The sequence below is a fragment of the Aulonocara stuartgranti genome (assembly GCF_965226115.1).
Source record: "Aulonocara stuartgranti genome assembly, chromosome: 14".
NCBI lineage: Eukaryota > Metazoa > Chordata > Actinopteri > Cichliformes > Cichlidae > Aulonocara > Aulonocara stuartgranti.
Genome location: NC_138950.1, coordinates 31,213,350 through 31,237,079, shown reverse-complemented (window position 1 = coordinate 31,237,079; position 23,730 = coordinate 31,213,350). Strand labels below are relative to the sequence as shown.

At 39.7% G+C, this 23,730-nt stretch overlaps 1 protein-coding gene across 1 annotated transcript in view; it reads left to right on the top strand.

Annotated features, from left to right (window-relative positions):
• LOC309687642 (uncharacterized protein) overlaps positions 1-20,222 on the top strand; it is a 42,655-nt gene extending 22,433 nt beyond the window's left edge. The window contains exons 4-11 of the mRNA XM_082502735.1: positions 554-725; positions 2,191-2,344; positions 7,226-7,334; positions 10,834-11,000; positions 16,068-16,281; positions 17,222-17,378; positions 18,970-19,039; positions 19,246-20,222. Coding sequence (XP_082358861.1) covers positions 554-725; positions 2,191-2,344; positions 7,226-7,334; positions 10,834-11,000; positions 16,068-16,281; positions 17,222-17,378; positions 18,970-19,039; positions 19,246-19,326 — 1,124 coding nt within the window. The 3' untranslated portion in view covers positions 19,327-20,222. The remainder of the gene's footprint in view (positions 1-553; positions 726-2,190; positions 2,345-7,225; positions 7,335-10,833; positions 11,001-16,067; positions 16,282-17,221; positions 17,379-18,969; positions 19,040-19,245) is intronic.
• The last annotated feature ends 3,508 nt before the right edge of the window (positions 20,223-23,730 follow it).

Here is a 23,730-nt window from a genome sequence, read left to right as displayed (position 1 = left end):
CCCGTCAGTGGTCATAATGTTATGACTGATTGGTGTTTTATGCATCAGTATTTAAACACAGAAAAAAATCAGTCAACAAGATGAGACAAAGCAGTGCTAGCAGCTATGAGATGTCACGTATGCAGACCTGAGTGAGTGCTAGAATGCTGACGTAGTGTAACAGGGGAAGTAAATTTAATCTTACAGTCTTAGCATGAAAAACACAAAGTTTTGGCAGGTGTTTGTGGAAACCAAGCTCGAATTCTGCAAAGTAATTGTGATCACCTGACTAGAGAAAAAGTCAGGTGATCACTGGCAGCCAGAAATGAACTGGCACCACGAGGAAGTTCCTCTACTGCACATACAAAAAGCAAAGGCTGTACTTCTTTCACTTTCGACCAAAGTTGTGGACTCACTGACCTCGTCGTCTCTAAAGATGCCCTGGTAGCCTTACTAGTGCTTTTGTATTTATACCGGCTTACAGGAGACACATATTGGAAAAGCACAGTTAAAGTGCCTTTGAGCTGAGGGTGTTGTTTATTTTCAAATAAATATCCCTGTCTATCACTTTCAGCCTCTTTCTCCGGACTTCTCCTGCTGGCATTTGCCATCGCAGCCGCCATCTCCGGCATAGTCATCCTCCTCCTCATCATCGCATCCTGCAGGAGATGCAAGAGGAGGAGACAAAGGGAGCTGGAAGGGAATGAGGAGGCCCCGCGCAAAGAGCGAAAAGACCCCACCGCGTGGTAAGAAAAGAGACAAAAGGGAAAGAAAAAAGAAGAATCACACACTTTCTCTCCCGTTCTCAGTCTAACTCTGGGGATCAGGGCTTGTGGTCCTCCCTGCAGCTCTTTTCCTATCGGACAATTCACTTTCTTCCTTCCTCTCCAACTGCAGTCTTTGGATCCTACAGATTTGGACCAATCAAAGGGCCAGCTTTTACAAAGCAGACATAAAATGAAAAATGTGCCTTTGTGCTGAAAGCAGTAGACACTGACCTTTTAGCCAGACTGCTGCGAATCACCACGCGCCTTTCTCAGAAAGGACTGTTTAATCGCATCCTCTTTTCCTGTTAGACTAAATGTGCTTCCAAACACACTTCCTGTTTGGAGTAAACTTTTGATGTAAACTTAGAACAATGGTGTATTCCTGTTGCTTACTTCCCTACTGATGCATTTTAAACTCCTACATAGCAATGCACCACAGCGCATGTTTGTTATAGTAGTTCATCAAACAATAGAAACAATGCTACAATGAAAGCGCTTCTGTTGAATTCCTTTAATCACCACATGATGGTAATATTGTGAAACCCACACAAAGCTGTTATTTCATTAGTCATTAATATTGGCTGTGTGATTCAGTCTTCCGTGGTTCATGTGAAGCTGCAGGAGGATGCTGGTTTACGATTCTGTTTTGTTTTGTTCCACTGCTGAGGTGAAATTGCTGTACTTCTCTGACATCCTGTGTCATCGTTAGCCCGATTTTGTGACTGGTGTAATATAACCGAGGTGCTTTGAAACAATCAAGATCTGTTGGTGAGCTGCTTTGTTGGAAACAGACATTTTTAACCAGCACTTTTGTATAAATTCAATAACAACACAGAAACATTAACACGATCAGCTCTGAATTCTTTTCTTTTGAACCATTTTAATGGCCTTCTGTCTGTTTCAAACAATGAGCTAATTTGTCAAAAATACACCTTTTTTCTTGGGCGCTGGAGTTTTCTTTGCTTCTCTCTTGGGTTTTCAGATCTCTCTGTAAAAGGTGCAACGATTATTTGTTTTTTCCTATGAAATACAGTGTTACTGTAATGCGTCACACCGTGAAAGCGAAAGGTGTTGAGGAAGTTTTGTTCTTCTTGCTGTCGCTGATCAGATTTAGTCAAAGTGTCTCTCTTGCTTAAAAAAAAAAGTTGTATAAGAAGGAAATAATTGCACCCAATCAGAGCTCATGTGGGAGAGATGTTCATCCAACCTTTCCTCTTAATTTGGGACAGATTATTCCTAGCTGATGCTAACCCTCTGTCCCTGCTGCTGTGTTTGTGTCTGCTTGTCTTTGTCCTTTGACCCCGCCCCCCCAATGTGTGTGACTTGTGGGTGTGTACATGTATGATCATGCATGAATGCATATCCCGTTGTGTCTATATGTGCCGTGTTCGCTCGTCTCCCCCGTTCGCCTGCGTGTGCATATCTGTGTGCGTGTTTGTCACAGCCACCCATCGAGGGCCGTCCACCTCTTCTTATCAGAGACCTCCATAGAGATTGACAGTTCAGACGGCATGATCTCAGATCCCAGCACCAGAGACTCGAGCTCCTCCGAGGAAGAAGGCCCGAGCTCGGATGATGATGATGGCGGTGACGACTCAGATTGAGGAGGAGAAGCTGAAGCAGAGCCAGCCAGGAAGCTCGACGGAGGGATGCCAGATGATACCTGCGGACCTCGCCATCAGGCCCAGCGGGGGTCAGATTAAAAAGGTGCTGCAGCTGAGGTTGAATTGTGCAGTCTGTACAAATCTGTGAGGAAAACTGAAAGTTTGAAAACTTTCCAAGCAAGCACAGAGAGGTTAGAACAAGGCTGAATGAGCACAGAACAAAAGTAGAATCGTTTTACTTGACTGAGTCCGGAAATATTCATATGTGGGGAGAAATGTGTGAGTAAAAGTGCAGGGTTTGTGGAAGTAACCCTGAAATCTTGGCTACTGTCCTGAAGGGAAGAGGGGACAATTCTTAATCAGTAGCTGTCTCCCAGGTGACACGTGGATCTTGTTACATGTAGGAAGTCAATACCAAAATCAGCTGCACCAAGCGATCGATTTCCCTAAAGACATTGGCGTGAACTGTATTTAGATAGAAAGAGAAGGACACCACTGCTGATGATCAGCCATATATGCAGATCTTTATTGCACTGAGGCTTTTTTTCTTTCATCGTCTTAATGGAGAGTATCTCTGGTACCTGTGGGCTAATCTTTCACACAGTGGCTTTGTTTTACAGTTAAATGTCATTAAAGATAATGTACAGGAGGTCTTCCATTTCAGTCGGTTATGCACACCATCGTGACGCCAGCCTGCGAGTACTGGTCAGGAGTAGCTTTGTCCTACTCGAGTACACAGAGATGCGTACAATGTGTCATATCAAATGGAGAAACAAAGCATAAATATTGCTGCCATTTTTTCTCAAGGCCAAATATCTGATCCATGAGCAAGCAGCTGCGCATGCACCTGCCCTGAGTGTTGTGTGGGAGCGCACAGTCAGATCTGAAAACCCTTTTGATTTGAAAATGAGAGCCTGTTTCCCCCCCCCCCCTCCATGCGCCTGTGAATGCATCGTGTCTACTAACAAATGAATTTGCTGCCTGTCTTTCATCCTTGTGTGACAGACTTTTTACTTCTATTTGAATATTGAGCATTATGTTTATAGATTTTTATTTTCTTCTTTTGTAGATAAAGCTAGAAATATTTTATCATGTTGTTTTAAAAAAGTGTCATTCTATGTATTTGTTATAGAGCTTTTATAAAGAAAGTAATAAAAAAAAGAGAATTTTCTAATAATCATGGCCCTTGACTCTTGACTACATTCAGTTCACTGCACAAAAAAAGACACGGACATGCAGACCTTCACTTAGAGCTCAGTGTGATTTGATATATGTCATCTATTATGTAAGAGAGTAATCTTGTTATCCAGCATTTATTATGCATCATTATCTTTAATGCATTATCTACAGCTGCGTGTTTATTGTGCGTCTAGAGAGCTTTACACTTGTTGTACCTGTAAACATTAATGTCCTGAATCACTGTTTCATTCCTTGCAGGTCCAGTATGCTCATACCTGCCTTTGTCACTTCAGTCTGGGTTTGTTTACTGAATTCTGATTGGTCATGTCTACAAATATGTCACTCTATACATTTGTCGGTGTGTTTGTGTGTGTGTTTGGCAGTCCATTTGTGAGCACCGATCAAAGTCTGGCCAGCTTTAGTTACTGAGTGACAGACTTTAACAGTGTCAGCAAGTCTGCAGGAGGGTTAACTAAAAATGGAAGGGGGGATGTTAAATAATTATATTTCATAGTAGAAAGAGCAACAATAATAATAATAATAATAATCAACTGTGGATGTTTAAATAACATAATGTACACCTGGATTTTTGACTTTCTAGAGCATTATTTATCTTCATTGACCAAATTTGAATGCAACACCCAAAACACTTTTGGGCAAATTAATGACACCACTCTCTGTGCTATCAATCTATTTGGCCAGGCAAGCAGAAACATTATGGGAAGGACGATAGACGCATTAAATTTTCAATGCAGCTGTTGTTCTTAACCCCTCCCCTCTCCTGTCATTGAAAGGAAACACATCGTATGCGACCGAGGTGATTGATTTCTGTGTATCTGCCCTTTGTGCATTCATCCCTCTTACCTATTTGAGAACTAAACTCCCAGGAGAGGTGCTCTTAGCCATTCCTCGCCCATGACTCATTTAACAAGCCATTGTCTTTCACAGTGTGTTCAGCATTGCCACGCACCCAGAAAACACCTCTATATTCTACGGGGAGCGCACAGTAAAGTAAATGTTGAAGAAATGATTCGTGTCTTTCTTGAACTCACTCCCTTTTCCTGCTTGTGCCGTGTCTTGCTCCGTTCCTCCTTCTCCTTCCAGTCTGCACTCCACACTCCAGAGGTGGGCTGTACCTAGCACAGTGTTGTAGAAATAAATGACTTTACACTCATTTGTGTGCACACAGAAAACATGCACAGTGAGTTGCAGAAAAAAACACTCACTGGTTATGAATACATTTATTTTAAAGGCAGAGAGTCAGCTTTATTCTCAGTGAGAGGTACAGCTTGTACAGCTATGACTAATGTTGTTGTACTTACTTGTGACAGCCTTGAGGAAAGTGCATCTGTATGCAAAACCTTTAAAATACACAAACCAGTGCAGCAGATTCGACTTTTTGTTCTTTTTACCAGCTTTTCAGTGTAAATCAGCTGATGAAAAGACTGCAGGATTCTCAGGTTTTTGCTTTTTCTTGTCTTTTTGCCCGATGGATGATGGTTCCCATATACCATCTGGCCCATGACAATTTAAGATCACCTTTATTAGCCCCATCCAGTGTTGACAACAGAAGAACGGGCCTCTTGTCCACCAGAGCCACCGGAGAGTCAGTGAGCGGGGACAGACTTCATTGTGACTGAGAAGATTTCAGCTGAAACTGAGACCCCGCCACTGTAACCAGACAGAGAGCCCCTGTATTCATCTGATGTGCCTGCATGTATCTAGGTAAGAGGCTATACTCGATCAGATTATAAGATATCCCACTACATGGAAGGTGTTAGTGCTCATTTCCTGGTAAGCCAGGAGTCCTGCATCTCAGCATCTATTCAAAAAAGAAGAAAAAAAAAAGAGAGGTGGTATCCCTGCCTCAGTGTGGGAACTGTTACATAATACTGTTAACAGATACAACACAAACAGTGTACTTGTGAATGGATACGGGAGGAGGAGGAGGAGGAGAAAGCCTGTGGCCTGTGCCTCTCATCTCTGAGAGAGGGGACAAAAACTTTGCAATCAATTTAGATTCTGCAATTGACCAACCAAAGTGGTTCTCAGTCGGTTTTTCCCTGCAGAGCCCTCCTTTGGTAGATACAAATATTGTCCAAAAAAAGAGAAAAAATAAAAACAAATACTGTGTACATCCATCCCAGGGTGATGTCTTTAGGCAGAATTCACCTCCGCCACACTCACATCTCACAAGTTTACATGGAATAAGAACAAATCTATTTGATCTCTTACCATTTCATGAAACACATTAAGAAAGATTCCTAGAGATTAAGATTAAGAAAGAAGGGATTACTTGCAGAGGAAGTTAATGCCATGGTGCAATCCCTCCCCCAAGATCCTGAACTGCACATTACAAACAATTATATTAGCCTGCTGATATATTACATGTACTATTTCAGAGAGCTGGAGCCACTGTAATAGAGGATGCTGCTCTTACGCTGATGTGTCGTAAAATGAAGTTATGGAGGCCCATTACAGCAACCATAGCTGCTGTCAGATTAGAGGGGAAAAAGGTCCCTGGCAGAGCAGTTGAATATAAGAATGGAGCTGAGAATTCAGACCAAATAAAGACACAAACATCAAACGATGTGTGCAAACATGTAATTGGGGGATAAAACATAATATCCCACTGAAACTACACTGAGGCTAGAAAAACAAACCCGTTCTCCCAGTGGATATAATTATAGTGGTAAAAACATGAGATTGGGGACAGCGATAGTGGTGTAATATGCTTAGAAATACCAGGAGAGGTCCCAGTAGAGCATCGCTGGGTAGGGTTGGCTTGGGAGATAAGGCCTCCACACACAGAGGAGAGTGGGTGGGTGGGAGTTTATTGCAGTTTAATGTGGTTTCATTTCGGCACTTTTTGGCCAATGTCTATTTTAAAAACCTCAAAACAGGCGTAATAAAACAGTTTTGTTGTATTATTATTATTATTATTTAGAAATTAACCATCTTAAATACACAACACAAGTTCACATATACTTGCATCAACACACAAGAGTTGGCACACTGCCCTTTTCTGATGAATCATAAGTGAATTAAGCATAATCCTCAACCACTAAAACATATTTATTTGCTTTATTAATTAAATAACTCCAATTGGGCATTTTAATAAATAAAATAATATGCGTTATTCTTTTTTTTTGTTAAATAGTAAATCTGAGAATTCGTGGATAAAAAAACAATAATTACATTTTAGCACTCCAAACAATATGTTGATTAAAGAGCTTGTTCATACTGCCAAATTAAACATTACACAAACAAAAAAATATTTTGGTAATTACAAATACTGTTAATTTAGGGCAGCTGTGGCATAAACCTGACATCGGGTGGTCTCATATGTTTGTTATCGCTGCTTTATTCTGAAAAACAGGGTTACTACGCGAGTGTTTTGCGTCCCATCGTGGCATTTTCATGGAGTTTCTCATGCGAGTAATAAAAAACACACGAACGAATCAGGCGAGGGTCATAGCTGCATAGCTATCATAAATTGCGTCTACTTGTATTCAGCGCCTATGCTTAAAATTAATTTTACTGTCTGAGCGCCACTTCCTGATACACCTGTTTGGCAGGTAGTGGTAGGGCGGTCCGCCTAGGCGACGCTATCGGAGACTGAGTCATGAAAAATTGACTATGGGCGGAATTTTACTGAAGCTTTGACGCAACTTTGGACCTTTTTTTTTTTTTTAAACTTCACGCATTGGAGCCCGTTTTCCCCCCAACTTCAAAATGCGTCGACCGCTCCGAAGAACCAGCGCCCTGAACGTGGTTTTGCTGTTGTATTGGCTCTGCTGTTTGGGTGAGTAGACCGAGCCCGGGCTCGGCTGTCTTGTTTTTAAACTGGAGCCTCCATACTCACACAACCCCTGTCGCGTCTTTCAAAGTTTGGGCTGGTAGGCTGGCACTTATGTCCCATTTCCGCAATAACTCGTTAAACACAGGCTTTTTAAAATTTAGTTGACGTTTGAGTTTTCAGTGTCGTTAGCTCACCACTGTTAGTTGTACATTACACGTTTCGTTTTTAAGGCTATCACATAAATGCCCAAGGCAATGGAGGCCTTCTTGGTCTAAAGCCTACTCAACACTTCCATAGACCTAGCACGCCATATTTATTTGTAGTTTTTTTCGTTTATAGCTTTTCGTTTTAGATATAAACACTGCCAGTGAATATATAATACAAACCAGTGAATACAAAATATACTAAATGTAATCCAGTAAACACCACGAAGTTGTAGTAAACTGTACTCAGACAAGTGTTAAGTCACTGTCAACTAATTAATGATTCCCTCTTGTGGTAATAAGCCTAATAATCCACAGAGGCTTGCTAATGTAGCTGCCGTGGGGGCAGGCACACACGCTCGGCTCTTAATAATAAGCATAATAATAAGACCTTATGGAAAAAAAAAAATCAGACCGTATTCAGTAACACAAGACCACGGCATTTTGCCAAAGATGGCGCTGAACTGTGGGCAGACTTTCAAAAAATAAGAAAAATAAATTGTGAAAATAGTCATGACTGTCGTGGACAACATAAAACACGGAGAGGTTGGTGTAACATCAGCACGTCCACAAACGCAGTTCTGTGAAAATGCTAGGATGCTGTGTGAAATGTAGCTAAAAACAATGCAATGATTCAAATATTTCATAAACCCAAATTTAATTGTTAATAGAATTTAGAGATCATATGAAATGTTTAAACTGAGGAAATGTATTATTTTAAGAAAAACATTAGCTCATGGTCTTGCTAAAATATGGAAGGCCTTCCCTGCAAAAGACGTTGTCTGCATGGGGGCATGTGCAGCTCTATAACCTGTATATACCTTTCAGCAATGGTGGTGCCAATTCCATAGGCACTAATGCACCACTGTACTCTCAAAGATGCAGGACCTATAAGTGAGCAGTGATATCAAGCCAGATTGTTCCTGTTTCCTCTTTAGTCCAAAGGATGTGGTGTCATTTCCAAAAATAATTTAAAATTTAATGCTATTCTGTGGTCAGATTATTTATGTTCTGTCTCTGTTTTAAGTGGATTTGCCTTTCTGTATTGTGTTGATGCCTCTTCTTTGCATGATAGCTTTAACCTGAATTTGTGTGAGTTTGCCCCTCGCACACAGAGATTTCTCCAAATTCTTGGAATCTTATAGTGAATGTACTGTAGATGCTAACATATTCTTCACAATTTTACCTTGAGGAACATTGTTTTTGAAATTGTTTCACAATTTAAAGATGCCGTTTATTGCAGACTAGTGAAATTCAGCCCACCAGCATAAGCTAAAGAAAAAAAATGTGGAAAGAAATCAGCCTCTCTAAGCTGGTTTTTAATACTCAATCATGCTGCTGACCTAATTGCAATAAACCTAATTGGTTGAAAAAGTTCCCCAGCTGTTTCTTTTTAGTGCCTCTTACATTTCCAGGTGTTTGTTTTCCCCATCCTGACTTCTTTGAGACGTGTTGCTACCATCAAATTCAAAATGAGCTTATGTATTTTATGAAAGAGTAAAATGCCTCAGTTTCAAAACACGTTTTGTGTGTTATATTGTCAAAAAATATGTTTATTTGAGTTTACGTTTTACAGAGCATCCAAATTTTGTGGAATCAAGGTTGTACTAATATGGGGAGTTTTTCCTTGCAGGGTTACATAAAAACATGCTTACACAGTGTGTTCTCATCCTCGCTCTTCTACTCAAGTAAATGTCCAAAAACGAGTGTCAACATGCCCAACGATGAGCTGCCGGTGTTCCTGTCCCAGCACTGATTACGATATTATCAGCATTTATTATCTTCAAGTTCAAGAGTGGTTTGGCTTTTTGATTTCCACTGTTTTGAAGAGATTGCTTTGTTCAAGTCACCCCAAGGTCTTTGTCGATGAATCGGGCTGATTGGATGAGATCTCTTCTGCTCATGTGTTTAATATAAACTTTGGCCTTATCATGTCCCTTGGGATGCTTGGTGAAAGCAGTGGTGTTGTTCTAATAAGATTGGTTATATCAGGGGATCGCTCTGTTTTGCTTTTGGTAAATTCTTAAAGAAAATACATGTTGAGGCTTTTTCTGGAAATGAAGGGCTCTTTCATTTTTGCCCTCCAAAAGCAGTGTGTTAATGTCAGAGATAGCTGAAGGGAAAATGCAGCCGGTTTCACATAAATACTTTGTCTTGAAGGGGACAATGTTGCACCACGATGATGCTTTTATTCACTTTAGCTCGAGTCAAAGTTGGTCAGGCTGTTTTATCAGTCTACCAGTTATAGCTTCAGTCAGAAATCTATCACATAGCCAGAATTCTCATGAGCCCCAGAGGAGGTGACTGTGGCATGCACCACAGCAATGCTGACATTTCATCTTGAGACTGAAAATACCTTTACAGTTACTGCATAAAACAACAAAACAAAAAAATGGCTCCAGATGCACAGAGTCTCTCAAGGATCATTCCTGGTCATGTTGGCGATCCTCTACATTTTCTGTATTGCTATCAGCAGCAGTTTTATGCATTTATTGAAATAACCATGTCTGGATGGATTGGCCACGAGAAGCTTGGTGTCTGTGGTTCAGAACAAATCATTTTGGCAAAGCTGTCGGCTAGATTGCTGTGAAATTTGCCACAGATCCCTAAGGTCCTATTAGGGTAAATGGAACTGATTTTTTTTTTATTTAGTTTTTTTATGTAGTGTCACATCGTGCCAAACTTTGCACTTTATTTTTACTGCTAAGTAGCAATCAACATGTTAAACAAAGATATTGAACAGGGTGAAATTTCAAACCTTGCTGCACAGTCTGTCCACTGTGTTTTGAATCCAGTCTTCATGGTGTGTGTGCAAGCACTAGCAAGAGAAGCCGTTTGTTTGTTTGTTTGTTTGTTTTGTTTTGTTTATAGGTGTAGTTGAGCGGTTTGTTGTGGACAGTGCTGATGTTGAGTCCCTTGGTATTATCACTGAAGAAATGACAATGAAAAGCCATCTAGAGCGAGACAGAGCTGAAGGCCTCTGAGAGATACAAATGTAAAACAAGGTCTGTCCAATTCAGCAAGAGAGTCGGATGAGTAACTTGCATTAGCGTCAGTGCGTTCTGTGTCTATCCGGAGGACGTTGTTACCTTGGTGTGAGCATATTTGCACACTCTATTTTGCAGTGGGTAAAACGTCACTCACATTGTGTTCTCCTTCCTGCTTTACACACAAATATACATAAATCTGTACATGATAGTGCCATTTTTTTTTCTTTTTTTTTTTTTCTGGCTGGCTTTCATCTCTGACCAGTGGATCTCTCTTCTTCTTTTTTTTCTACTATAATATTTCACCTCCAGCTCCTTCCCCAGTCTCCTCCATCACAGTGACTACACCACCAGAGGTCCATGCATCTAAAGGAGATACTGTCACATTGTCCTGTTCATTTACTTCCACAAGTAGGCCAACTAGTAGGATGACAGTTGACTGGTCTTACCGGCCGCAGAGCGGAGGTCCACCAATGATGGTGAGTATACTTTTATCCAAATTAACTTCAAGGCTGTGTTGCAGCCAGTGTTGCAAAATAATGTGTGTGCTTTATTTGCAGCCATAACTGCCGTGAAATGTTAAAGTCTGTAATGTTCAGTCAGCTCTTTCAGAAACATGCATTTTTTCTAAAACACCTGTAATTGACTCATTTTGGGAGTTTTACACATTAAAAGATAATTGGACAAGAGAACAAATAAACACTGTAGTGCACCGGCTGAATGTAGATGTCAGTTGAAAGTATTACTCTGTAAAAGATCATAGAGAGATCAAAGCTGTGCTTCCAGTAATGACATTATTTACTGAACTAACTAATGATGACTTATTATCACACATGAAAATTAGAAGACCACGACTATAATTTGGTAACAGATAAACAGGATTATGGGGTTGTTGATTTTTTATTTTTTGTTTCCTTCGCAGGATAATTACTGTTCTCAGTAGCCGATTTTTCTATGTCAACGGTTCATAGATTCATTTATTGGTGGCTGTCTGTCTATACATTTTTATTTTTTTTTTAAATATGGAGTGCTGGTAAGACTTTTTTTCAATTCAATTTAATTCATACAGCGCCAAAACAGCAGTCACCTCAAGGCGCTTCATATTGTAAGGTAGACCCTACAATAATACATACAGAGAGAAACCCAACAATCATATGCACTTTGGCGACAATGGGAAGGAAAAACTCCCTTTTATCAGGAAGAAACCTCTGGCAGAACCAGGCTCATGCTGTGGAAGAGAGCCAGAGATTAAGACAAAATCTCTGACACTGACTGTAGAAATGTAATGCATTTTGTGAAGTCTTTGTAATTAGATTTCATTGAACTGAAATAAAAAGTGTAGCTGAACTAAACATGACTCAGCCTGGCAGGGAAGGAGCTATGGATTATTAAGGTGGGGCAAAACAAGACAAAACAAGAAAATCCTTGTGAAACATGTCAGATACGTTGCTTCACAATCACTGTAGGCTGAAGTTATAGTTGGAAGATAAAATATAGACTCGAGACAGTATTTATATATCTAAGGTCCTCCTGACCTGCACTTCATGTCTTCTTTCTTGCTTTCAAGGGGCCAGAGTTTCTTGTCATAAAGTCTTTCAGAGATTTTCTTTTCTCACTGGTTGTTTTTTCACTTATTCTCAGTACAGTCCTTCATAAGCAACATAACACTGACCTAGGAATCATTCAAGCATTGAAAAGGCACCTAACTCATGGGATGAACCAGTGCTATGTCTACACGTAACAGACATCTTGGCAAAGAGCCCATTTTAAATTTGATCTTTAGGCCCTCTGTTGCAAAACACATCATTTATACACATTTCTTCAGCTGAAAATCTGAAAAACACCCCCAAAAAACAGTTTAACAGACATAAAATATTTTTGAACTTGCAGGGCCTCACACAGAAATTGTTCATAAGACAGGCTTGTGACATGCATTGCCACTTTGTGCAAACACAGCTTGTTTGAATATGTGATTGCTTTATTTGCATTCATGGCCAGCTCGACTTCGCTTGATTTCTGAACGTACCTGTACACCTGCTGTGATAGCGGCAACACCCTCAAGCAAATTCAGTTTAATTACAATTTTGTTTATGCCAAATTCATCTGATTTATGAGCCTCGGTGTGAAGAGAAAAAGAAAAGTCCACGTTTTACCCATTCATGTTCCAGTCCATCTTTTGTGGCTTCCTCGGTAAAACCCCAGAAAGTGAGCTACCTTAATAGACCCCTCCTCATGCGATGGAATTGTGGTCTTGTTCGAAGTGCGTTGAAATGTATCCATCCTAACCCATAACTGCATTCAGTCCTCTAAGTGTGGCTTGAGTTTCACTGACCAATCCACTGGAAACACACCACATCATTTAAGCATTTCCATTTGTACTTTAAGATAGCCATCCACTGTGGTTCTGTGTAATTGCATTTGGACTGTGAGAATCCATAGTGTGGTAGCTGCAACCCTCTATGCAACCATTTCCTATAGGAGCACTTGAAGTAAAGTAGAGGCTAATGCTTTGTGGCTCTGCAGATATGGAGTTCTGCTGGTTCACTCTCATTAAGATGTAGTTGTGTGGAGGGAGAGATGCATGTTATATTAGCGTTGGGGTGTCAGTCTGCAGTAATTGCTTGATAAAGCCATACAGCTGTTGGGGGGGGGGGAGGAGGAGCCAGCTGCTTCCTAACAAAAAAAAGGAGCCCACTTTTCCTGCAGTTCATCAGAACTAACTCAACCTAAATAAAAAGAGGCAGGTTCCTGATGCGACCAGTACATACAAATAACAATTAGAAACTTCCAGACTTGCTTCTAAGCCTTCATTTACTTCCCATCCAATTTCATTTGCAGTTTTGGCTGCTTTATTGGCCTGTGTGTCCCTGCTCGTATATCATGCTGGGAGAGGCCATGAATAAGCATGTGAAAACCTCTATCAGAAAATATAATTTTGCTGCCAAAGCTTTAGTGTCAATCTGAATTGCTGCAGTGCTTCAGTGGCTTACATAATTACCTCCAGTCCTGATGAGAATTAATTTTGTAGATTGGCGAAGAGAGGCTGAATGTTCAATCAAATATCAGTGGAAGCTGATGGTAATTGAAGGATTTGGCTATTGGGTTTTGCTGAATAATGTTACATTAAAATCTATTATTATGATCTAAAAGTTGCTGCTAAGCTTCTCAAGTCAGGGGAAGCATTTGTTTAAATGTAGGTGGTCTCAGTTGAAAACAGTCTTCCATCCTTAGTCATGCTGCAGCATCTCTCATGAATTCAAAAGTACCTTTGGGTCTAATGTTTGTTTTCAGCCTGAGCAGAGTCTAGTAGTAGTAACTGATTTCAAGCTTTTCTCATGTAGGCTGAGCTCTGCCAACTTTTAAATGATCAACCAAGAGTGAGCAACACTGATATGACCATCTTTATCTTTGCCCGCCTCTACAGCACGAGGCTGTAAAAGCATAAAACCTTATCAATCCTAGTAATTATCCAGGTGATTCTGTGGTTTTGCTTTTTTCCTGCCTCAGTTTATTGTGAACATCATATGCAGTTATCCTTGTTGACAGTGTTCACAGAGATTTGCACATTTCAGGCAGTAAATGTATAAACTTCAAACAAGGCAAACGTTTTTACCTAATCTTGATTTTTTTCAAAGTAAATATTGTTCTGAGTTTGTGAAGCCAGTTTGAATACATTATAAATAATATAAAACTTTATTGTGTTTGTTCAGTTTTATTTTCATGTACTTTTCAGGAAAAGGAGGGATTATATTTAGGGTTTGTAGCACTTTGTGAATGGTTCATGTTTATCAGATTTCCTGAGCACAAAGAATCACTGCATTAGTGGCTTAGATTATCTCTGCTATCAGTTCTACTTGAGCGTACTACTTGTCATTATGTGTATTAGCTCAAATACTTGTCTGGTTAAGTTGTAGGAAATTACATGTATGTTTAGCGGTCTCTGGGCATGGATTCATCTGTATTTATATTGGAAATTGTTCGGAAAATGTTCTGTGTCTAAATTGCCATATGTCAGAAGCGTAGTATGAGTTGCGAGGACAGCTCAGGCATCAGCCACGTGAAATCAGTCGCAAAGAGCACTAAAAACTTTGTTTATTAGCAGGTTGTTGGAGCCATCTGTAGTTTGCATGAAAGATGCTAACCTCTCTCCAAACACCTGGCTTTTTCTCTCCAGGCAGTGAAAAGTGCAGTGCAAACCGAAATGGAGAACATTTGCTTTACTGCTACAACAAACAGATTTCAAAGGTCTGCGTTTCCTGTTTGCACCACACTTTTCAGTTTCACTACCATTTGGTGAGTAGTTTGTGTTTGTCGGCATTTCATGTGCAAACTATGGGTGACTGTCAGCTAACAGAGCACACACTCAACAATTTGTAGGTATTTTGCGCATGCGACACCAACAACTTTGCACGTGTTTTCAGTGGGTTGTGACATAACTGCAAACAGTTTCTTAGTGGGTTGACGGCAGCTCTGTCAACAACTCTTTCACTTTTTTGATGTTCAGATCAACACTAGTTAAGATTTTGCTTTTTAAAACTTACTGTAACATTGTAAGTTGTTGTGATCTTGTTTAATATCATCTGTGTTTGAGGAGGCGTGCACGCAGTAATACTGAGAGTAAAAAAAGGTGGAAACTGGTGCGATTATAAATAAAAACAGTGTTTAGGTCAAATCTGGTATTGCTGTGGAAATAGATAATTATGTTTTTATCTTAATAAAGGAGATTCTTATTAAATCCTGTGTTTCATGTTGGTGGAGTTTTATTCACATTATTCAAACAGGAGCAGAAAACCATGACAATACAAATACATACTTTCAGACTGTATTCTTTACCCTTTTCTTGTTTGTATTTTATTTGTTTACTTTCATTTTCTTTTCCTCCATGTCTGTGCGTATTGTTGTGTCATAAACTTAATAAAGCACACATTCTGCACTCTTAGTTTACTCTGTGCAAAACATGTTCTGTCGTGTTTACACATTTTTATCCCCCTCTTTTCCACCCACATGCACAGCACACTCATTCTCCGGATGTCATGTTGTAGAGAGGTCTGGGTCAGCTTGATGTGGGAGTGATAAAAGGGATGGAGTTTGTTGTTGAAAACAGACTGATGTGGTAAATGTTAAACACAGACGTAGATTCATTTTTTTAAGACTCCTGCAGAATTGTGCACTAGCGTGAATGTCCTTTGGGAGTTGCTGGATTTTATTCGTATTTCTCAGACGGAACAAGGAGCCCTCTTCCCTCTGTCAACAATGTTGCCCAAGGAAAGGATGTCCAACCGCCATCTGTTTCTCCAGACAAGTTAGATTTGCAAATGATGAGTAGTATTATGTGCTCTCTGAACAGGAAAATGATCATTAATTTACACAGTTTTAGGCGTTAGTCTCCTAGTGTGACACAGCAGGTTGAAATATGCACAATGCATAGCCACATTTCACTGCACAGCCTTCCTGCACACTCAAATATCATTTTCAGCTTGCTCAGGCTATTTAACCACTCCTCTGTCTTTCATATAAAGATGTAAGATGTCTTTTTCTCCTTTCAGTTTCTCCACTTCTCCTCACGGGCGTACCCGCCAACAGAGGGTCAATTCGGCGGTCGAATCCGGTGGCAAGGCACCCCGGCACGTGGAGATGCTTCCATCTCTTTAATCAATGCCACACTGAATGACAATGGGACCTTTACATGCACAGTCAGAAACCCACCTGATGTCCACGGGTCCACGACTTCACACACTGTACTTACTGTCACACCAAGGGGTAAGATGCTAACCTAACAAGTCAAATCCTTGTCTTGCATTCAGACTCTTTCTGTGTTTGTCCTGACTTCAACTCAGGTGTCTGGTTTTGGTGCCTCTCATTATCAGTTGTACAGTGTGTGCATGCAGACACTGGACTGACTTAGGAAAGGCTTAAAATTCCAATGCCAGCCTCACAGTTTAATGGATGGCAGACTAATCCAAACATCCATGTTGTGTTTGTGTAAGCCTGTCATGATTTAAGCATTTGGTCTCACATGTATTAACCTGCGTCAGCTATGAGTGTACGGTAGATGATTAGAGAATGACTGGAGTGTAGCTCATCACATTTTGAATTGCTTATAAAAACCTAGAAGGGAAGATTGAACCCACTCTTGTCTGTGCAGTTTGTAACTCTGGTACGTAAAATGAACATGTGAAATGTTGACTGTATTTTTCCGGGAACGGCTTCCACCCAACCAGGAAGTTGCTATTCTCTGCCAGGGAAGAGTCTGGCATGTAGCCCCACTGTAATGGCCCATTGTTGTTTTTTTTCTCTTTCTGTACAGCTTAGCAATGAACTTTTTGTCAGGGAGCTTTGGCGATATGCTGGTTGGTGGATTTGTTACCTATGGGTAAAGACAGGCAAGCTGTTCTAATCAGCTGCTGGATTCAGCTGCATATTTACTGTAAAGACGTGAGCCATGTGTCTTTTCATCTCTTCTCTGCAAGAATATTACAAACTGTTTCACGTTTTCCGTGCTATCATCAACTGTATAGTGGCACTCATAGAGCTGCTGTATATACTATGTATACAGTTTACAGTCTGTGTGACAGTGTGTGTGTGTGTGTATATGTGGTGACTGCCAAGTGCAGATTTGTATGAAGTCCTGTAGATGTGTGATCATAAACATCATGTAACTGTGCCCCTGATGACCAAACACTCTTCTCCTCCTCCTCAGTGCCCAGCATTCGCTTCTCAGATGTTGCAGTCCTCCTTTTTTTCATCCTCCTTCCCTCTGCTGTCATAACCCTCATTCTTATTGGACGGATGATGTGTCCCAAGAAAGAGCGTAACCAATCAAAGGCCCACAGATCACCCATAGAGGTCACAGAGGGGTGAGTAGATGCATTCTGCCAATCACTGGTGAGGCTCTCCAGGGGATAATGATGGTCACAGCAGGTGATAAATAGGATTGATGGTTATAGACATGCTTTTTCAAATGGATTTAATAAACGTTAAACAGGAATCTAAGTTTTTAAAATGGGTGTTTGCTTCTGAAGAGTGGCTATCAATCACTCTTTAACTGACTTCTCGCTGGTATGTCATGTGATTAGAAGTCACATAGGGTTTCAGCCAGTACTGGCTTGTTTTTCACTGGTTCACACAGGAAGAAGCTTTTAAAACAAGTACTGGCTTGCAGCTGTGGTTCACATTAATCTTAGGTGCTCTACGAACATTATATATTTATATATAAGCAGCTTGCCACTGTTACCATTATCTTTTTGAAAAATTGTTTCATCTTTGTCTTTTGACTTTTTCCTGTTTTTATACTGTTAACTACACTCAAATACACCTTTACAGTAAAAAACAAGAGAATAACAAAAATTGGCTATTTAACACTGAATAGAAAACTTGTAAAAAGGCCAAAATATTTTAATTAGAATATATCTATCAGTGATCTTTGTATTTGCTGAAAATCTGATGTTGTTACCTTTGGGTGAACTAGCCTGTCTTCCTTGTTTTTGGTCTTTATGCTTTGCCAAGCTAACTGAGCGCTTGCGTCATCTTAATGCTTAACTGACATAATTAAATGGGATTCATTTTAATAGGGAATTATAATTTCAAACATTTATTTTGTATTTATTGAGGAATAATTGTCTGAGTGCTAACGTCTGTTTGTGGTGTAAATCCAGTGTTTCCCACAGTTTCATATTTCATTTGTACCAGTATATAAACATATTTATACAAATGTATGCATCAGAAATGTGCACACGCTGCTGTCTGTCTGGAAATATACTTTAAAATAATATAGTGTGTAAGGTGCTCCTGTGCAAAGATTTTAATGGACAGCTACTTTGTGGAGCTGAATAACAGGGTTTTAAAATCAGTTTGCCTCTCCCTCCCTCCCTCCCTCCCTCTGATGAACGTCCATGATGGTAGTCCTTGCTCTGCTCTGAGCTCACACTACAAAACATGAAACAATTCTCCTGTAGCTTAGAAGGAAACGTTGAAACCAGAGTGGCCCTAGTTTGCAGTGGATCTCCACAGCAAAATAAATACTACAGCTGGAGTCAATGCGACTGTGGCATGAGAAACTCTCTAACGAGACATCAGTGACGTATCGATGACTGCCACAATGGTGACCTAGCGAGTGAGCCAGCGGGAAGGTAATAGTCCACTATTAGATTTATGGCAGATGGCATTGTTCTTTCAGATGAAGAGGAAAAAGCTAAACTGGGTCTTCAAATAGTTTAACAGCTGATAATATATCCTAAATTGCTGCCCAATTATAGACTGAATGTGGCAAACATGGACATAAGTGGAAACAACAAATGGAGAGCCTCAGTTGAAAAGTACGTGTTTTATTGTGGGCTTGAAAGGTGATTTGTACGTACTGTATCTAAACAGCACAGGCAGGTTTTTACTTTGCAAACATGTGATTATGTCGTTCTTAACTATCTTTGCTGTCCGTTCTGCATTCATCAGGGATGAATATGGCATCCCAGGATACACACACAAAGAAGATAGGGCCAAATGCCGTGACCTATATGTGATGGTAAGAGTACAGAATTTCTACAAAGCCATAAATAACTTACTGAGACATGTCTGCGAGATACATTTCACATGATTCATTTTACACGACCTCGGTGTCTGACAACAGGACTTTGGGATTTGTAAATTATTGATAAATTTTTTCCTGTGTAGCTGTTCTGTGTCTTTGTGTGTACCTGTCCATAAGTATTTCTTCCTTTTCTTTTCCAGGACTCAGACGAAGAGTATTACTTAAAAGACTTTAAAAAGAGGCCTCCTGAAGCCGAAGGCTATGCTGACTCCCACTGCTAGAGAACCCCGGTGGTCAGGAGATGTAACTGCAGCCTGGTGCTTTATAGGAAATCAATGCAGGATTTCTATCTTCTATGTCACAGTCCACCACTCAGCCACTCCACCACTTGGTGATGAGGTTTGTTTTGGTGACCTCTTTGGTAAATGCTCCATATATTTAACACTATGCAAATAATTAGATTTTCTTTTGTAATCCCAAGCTCATGCACCCCCCCCCCCCCCCCCCCCAAAAAAAAAAGCTAGAATTTATAGGCTGTTTTGACTGTTTTCACACGACGGAGCTGGGGATGAAGAGAAATCTAAAGTCTGTGGTGTGAATATGATATTTACTTTTTATTCTGTGTGCACAAAGCACCATGGCTGGTACTGTTTGGCAAACTGTCCTTGTGTATGCAATGCATGCAAACACAAATATTCTTTTCTTTTGTTTTTTTTTTGTTTTTGTTAGTTTTTTGGAGATGCATACATTTTTTTTTTCTAATTTATTGCCTCCATCAGAGTGGCTGTGTGATATCTGTCAGCGTCTCTGTTTTACTCTTGTGGAACATTTCTGTCATATCATTAATATTTGTAAAAAAATAAATAAAAACTAAACATTAACTGAGATCACTCATGGTATTTATAGTCAGTACTCTGTTTCACTTCCAGCAATAACTGTATGCATTTGCTTTTGGATAGTTGTTTGGAGGGAAGTCCTGTGTTTGACTGCAGATGTGGTTATGTAATGTAATATAACGGTTTTGGATGCACACCGTGCTTTTGCATCTCTTTTTCACAAATAAATTGAGCTGATTCTTTTGGCTTTGTAAGAATGCTTTAAAAAATGATTGTACTTTAATATAAAGAAATTGTTTATTCTTATTTTTTTTTTATTAAAGTGATGGATCTGTATTTAACTTCTATTGAGACAGTTTGATGTTGAAGTTCATGGCGCACTGCCACCATTTTCTCCCTTATTCTCCTTGTTTGCTCTGTTGCACTATTCATGAATGGATCTCTTCAACTATTCATGAACGTTCTTGAATATTCCTTTAAAAACTCTGAGGACACGCTGGAGTCTTGGAACTACTTGTAAATTTGTGGTTGCGTCTGTCTCATCTACACAGTCGTGGGCCTTGAGAGACATGAAAAGATCCAATAAACAGTCTCCAGCAAAACGCACTGAAAGTGACAAGTCCTCAATCTGTCTCATTTCTTTTCTATTTCTCAGCCTGCTCATTCATGTCCTCTAGGTTTTAATAATTCACAAACTGCTATGGTGAAACAGTTATTCCTCCTTCATCTGAACTGCCATGGCAACAGCTTACTCGTGTCAAGCAGGGAAAAAATATATTTAAAAAAACTGATTGAAGAAAGGAAACCGTTGGACTGTTGCCCGGACTCAAATTTCTGGATAAACCTTGTTTAGGAGACGCTTCAGATGTTCTGTTTTCCATGCTAAGAGGATATAGTATCACTCCTGTCTCATAATATCACTTACCTGCAGAGATTTACTGCTCCAAATATTGAGCCACATAACATCCATCTTTCTAAATGCTCAATTATGCAAAACATTTTGCAGAACATCTGTTTTTATCAACCTAAAGTCTGCCTTTGGGTTTAGTAGCGATTATGACTTTCCCCTAGTGGAAGTGCTGCAGATTTACCTTATTTACCTAAATTTATTTGTGCTGTCGGATATTGTTACCGGCTGGAAATCGGAGAAAGTGTTGAAAGAAACTCCTCTAAAGCAGCATCTCGTGGAAAGTAGACCCAACAATGATCAATAAACCATCTGCTCCCCCACTGGGAAAACTCACTACCACTGAGTGTTAGGATTGCCACATGGTCTTTATAGCCCGTAAGTGTTATGTTTGGACCTAAAATCAGACACACATGGTTATCGTTTGCGTTGTATTATTCGACCTGTTGCAAAAGCAATAAGTGCTCTTCAATAATGCAGATATCCCATGTGTAAACAGAGCAAGCAGTGAGCTTAGGGTGGAAAATTGGCACAGTGACACTGAAAGTCCTGGTCAGCTGGGGACTTTCCTGTGTGGTTGTTCTCCCTGTGCTTTTACATCAAAGACATACTTGCTGGTGCAACTGGTGAGTGTAAACTGGTTGTGAGCGTATTTCCGTCTCAGTAATAGACCTGGAAGAATCTGGAACCACTGGGTCCAAAACCATTAAACTGGTGGACAAGTTCAAATGGCTGTTTCATTGCCTCTCCGGACACACTGTGTCCACATGGTGTCGCATTCAGAAACAGATCATTCATCCCAGATCACTCCACACAGCTATCTGCACTCTGCCTGCCCATCAATAAGACATTCAGAGAGTGCAGAATCGAGTTTTTGTGTCTGCAGGTGTAAACTAGCACAGTCTGCCTGCTGATGATTAATGATTAGCCTTAGTCTGTATTTTCATTGAAGTGAATTAGATTTATGTAGACAGGGCAAGATTTCAAATACAATACTTAATACACAAATTACCCTGGACATTTGTTTTTTCCATGGGGGGGAAGATGACCAGCTATGTCAGCAACAGTGGTAATGTTTCAGGCTAGCATTGAAGTTGCCTTCAATGCTAGCATAAACATGTAATTTGACATGAGCAGAAAATGTTGGAGCACTGCAATTTCTGGCCACAACACCACCTCCACCACTTAATTTAGACAATATTATTGTCCAAAGGCTTCATATATAAAATACTTTTCAAGATATATTTTTTTGAAAATGGTCCATCAACCCACTTTTGCACCGTTTTTTTGCACATTGAAATTTGAGGCGATGTTTGAACATAAATATCTCAAAAACTATTGAAGAAAAAAGACATAAGACTTTTCACTGCTCTTTCCTGAATCATTAACATGATTCAGGATATTTAATTTGGAACAGATACATTAAAAATGTCTGAGTGTTCAGTTCAAATGAAAAAAAAAGTCCCATACTTGGGCACATGCTAATAAAATACATCAGATTGTGTGTTGTTACATTTCACAATAATGCAAAGATAGAACACGAATAATTACTGACAAAAATAAAGAGAGTGATACTTTCATCAACTTTCATGCTGGATTGAGCAAAAATGAAAAAAACAAAAATCAGCACATAGTCTAATCCAGACAGAACAAAACTCTGGAGTTTCCAGATGTGGACTTTTCATATTTTAACCATATCTGACATTTTTTAATATATCTGTCCCATATTTTAGAATCTGATTCATTTTGATAGCATGAAAGACCAGTAGAAGAAAAAAGGCTTTTATCTTTAACAGTTTTTGAAATATTCATGTTCAAATATTGCCTCAGATTTTGATATATGAAAAGTGGGGCTTGAATGTGGGTCAACGGACCGTTTTTCAAAACAATACATATTGAAAAGTATTTGAAATATGAAACAAAATCCCAAAATTTCACAACAGTCATTACATTTGATTGATCCTTGCATTTTTATCAAACATTCTTATGCAAATTGGAAGTGGTCGAGCAGAAAACATTCAAAAACTCCCCGCTCCCTCCACCCGTAACCTTCTGTTTTTGCTTTTAGCATTGTGCTCTCTTAAAACAACTTTAAACATAAAATTACTGTCTATATAGTACTGCAGTGCATATGTATTTACACTTTCTTAAACATATGAAAGAAAGTAAAGAAGAGAAATATCACTACACAAGCACACATCCCACCCGTGCATATCCATCTTTGCATCACTGCTTTTTCTTAGTATTTACTTTTATTCGATCTTACTTTCACTGAATCTCAGTTGTGGTTTCTTTCCAATCATGCTTAAAATTTACTCAACAGTGAGTCATTTTATTACTTGTGATGCTGTGTCTGCTTCCACTTAGTCCACAAGATTTGTTCCCCCTTTTTTCTCCAATGTTAGTTTTTTCGGAATAGTGACACACACAATGCGTCACCTAGCAGGTGAAAGCATCAGACCAGTCACCTTGCATGGTAATAATACGTTTGAGTGCAGGCAGGCCGCTCAGCAGGCCACTTATTTGCTTTAACGTGACAGCTGATCCCTGTAATCAACGTTGCTGCCGTGTCAGTCACCAGACACGAGACAGGCCTGGATTTACCACTGCAGTGCCATCCTATCAGTGTTATACTTTCATATCATTGTATAGATAGTTCCAGTATTCTGATGGTTTGGGACTTTATGCTCTGGGTTTGTTATGTGGGTTATAAAGCAATGCAATCGGTGCCGACAGCCTTTATAGAACACCTAAAGAGTCTGTTTATTTGCTGCTCCTTTAATATCATGTTGTTTAAGAACACGCCCTCATTGAGTGAGTGATGCATGTGAATGTTGCCTGGACTGAAAGCACTGGTTAAAAATAACTTGTAGTACACTTTATGTACTTTATTTGAATTTCGCAAAAAAGCTCTTTGCAACTTTTAAACTCCATCCACTTGT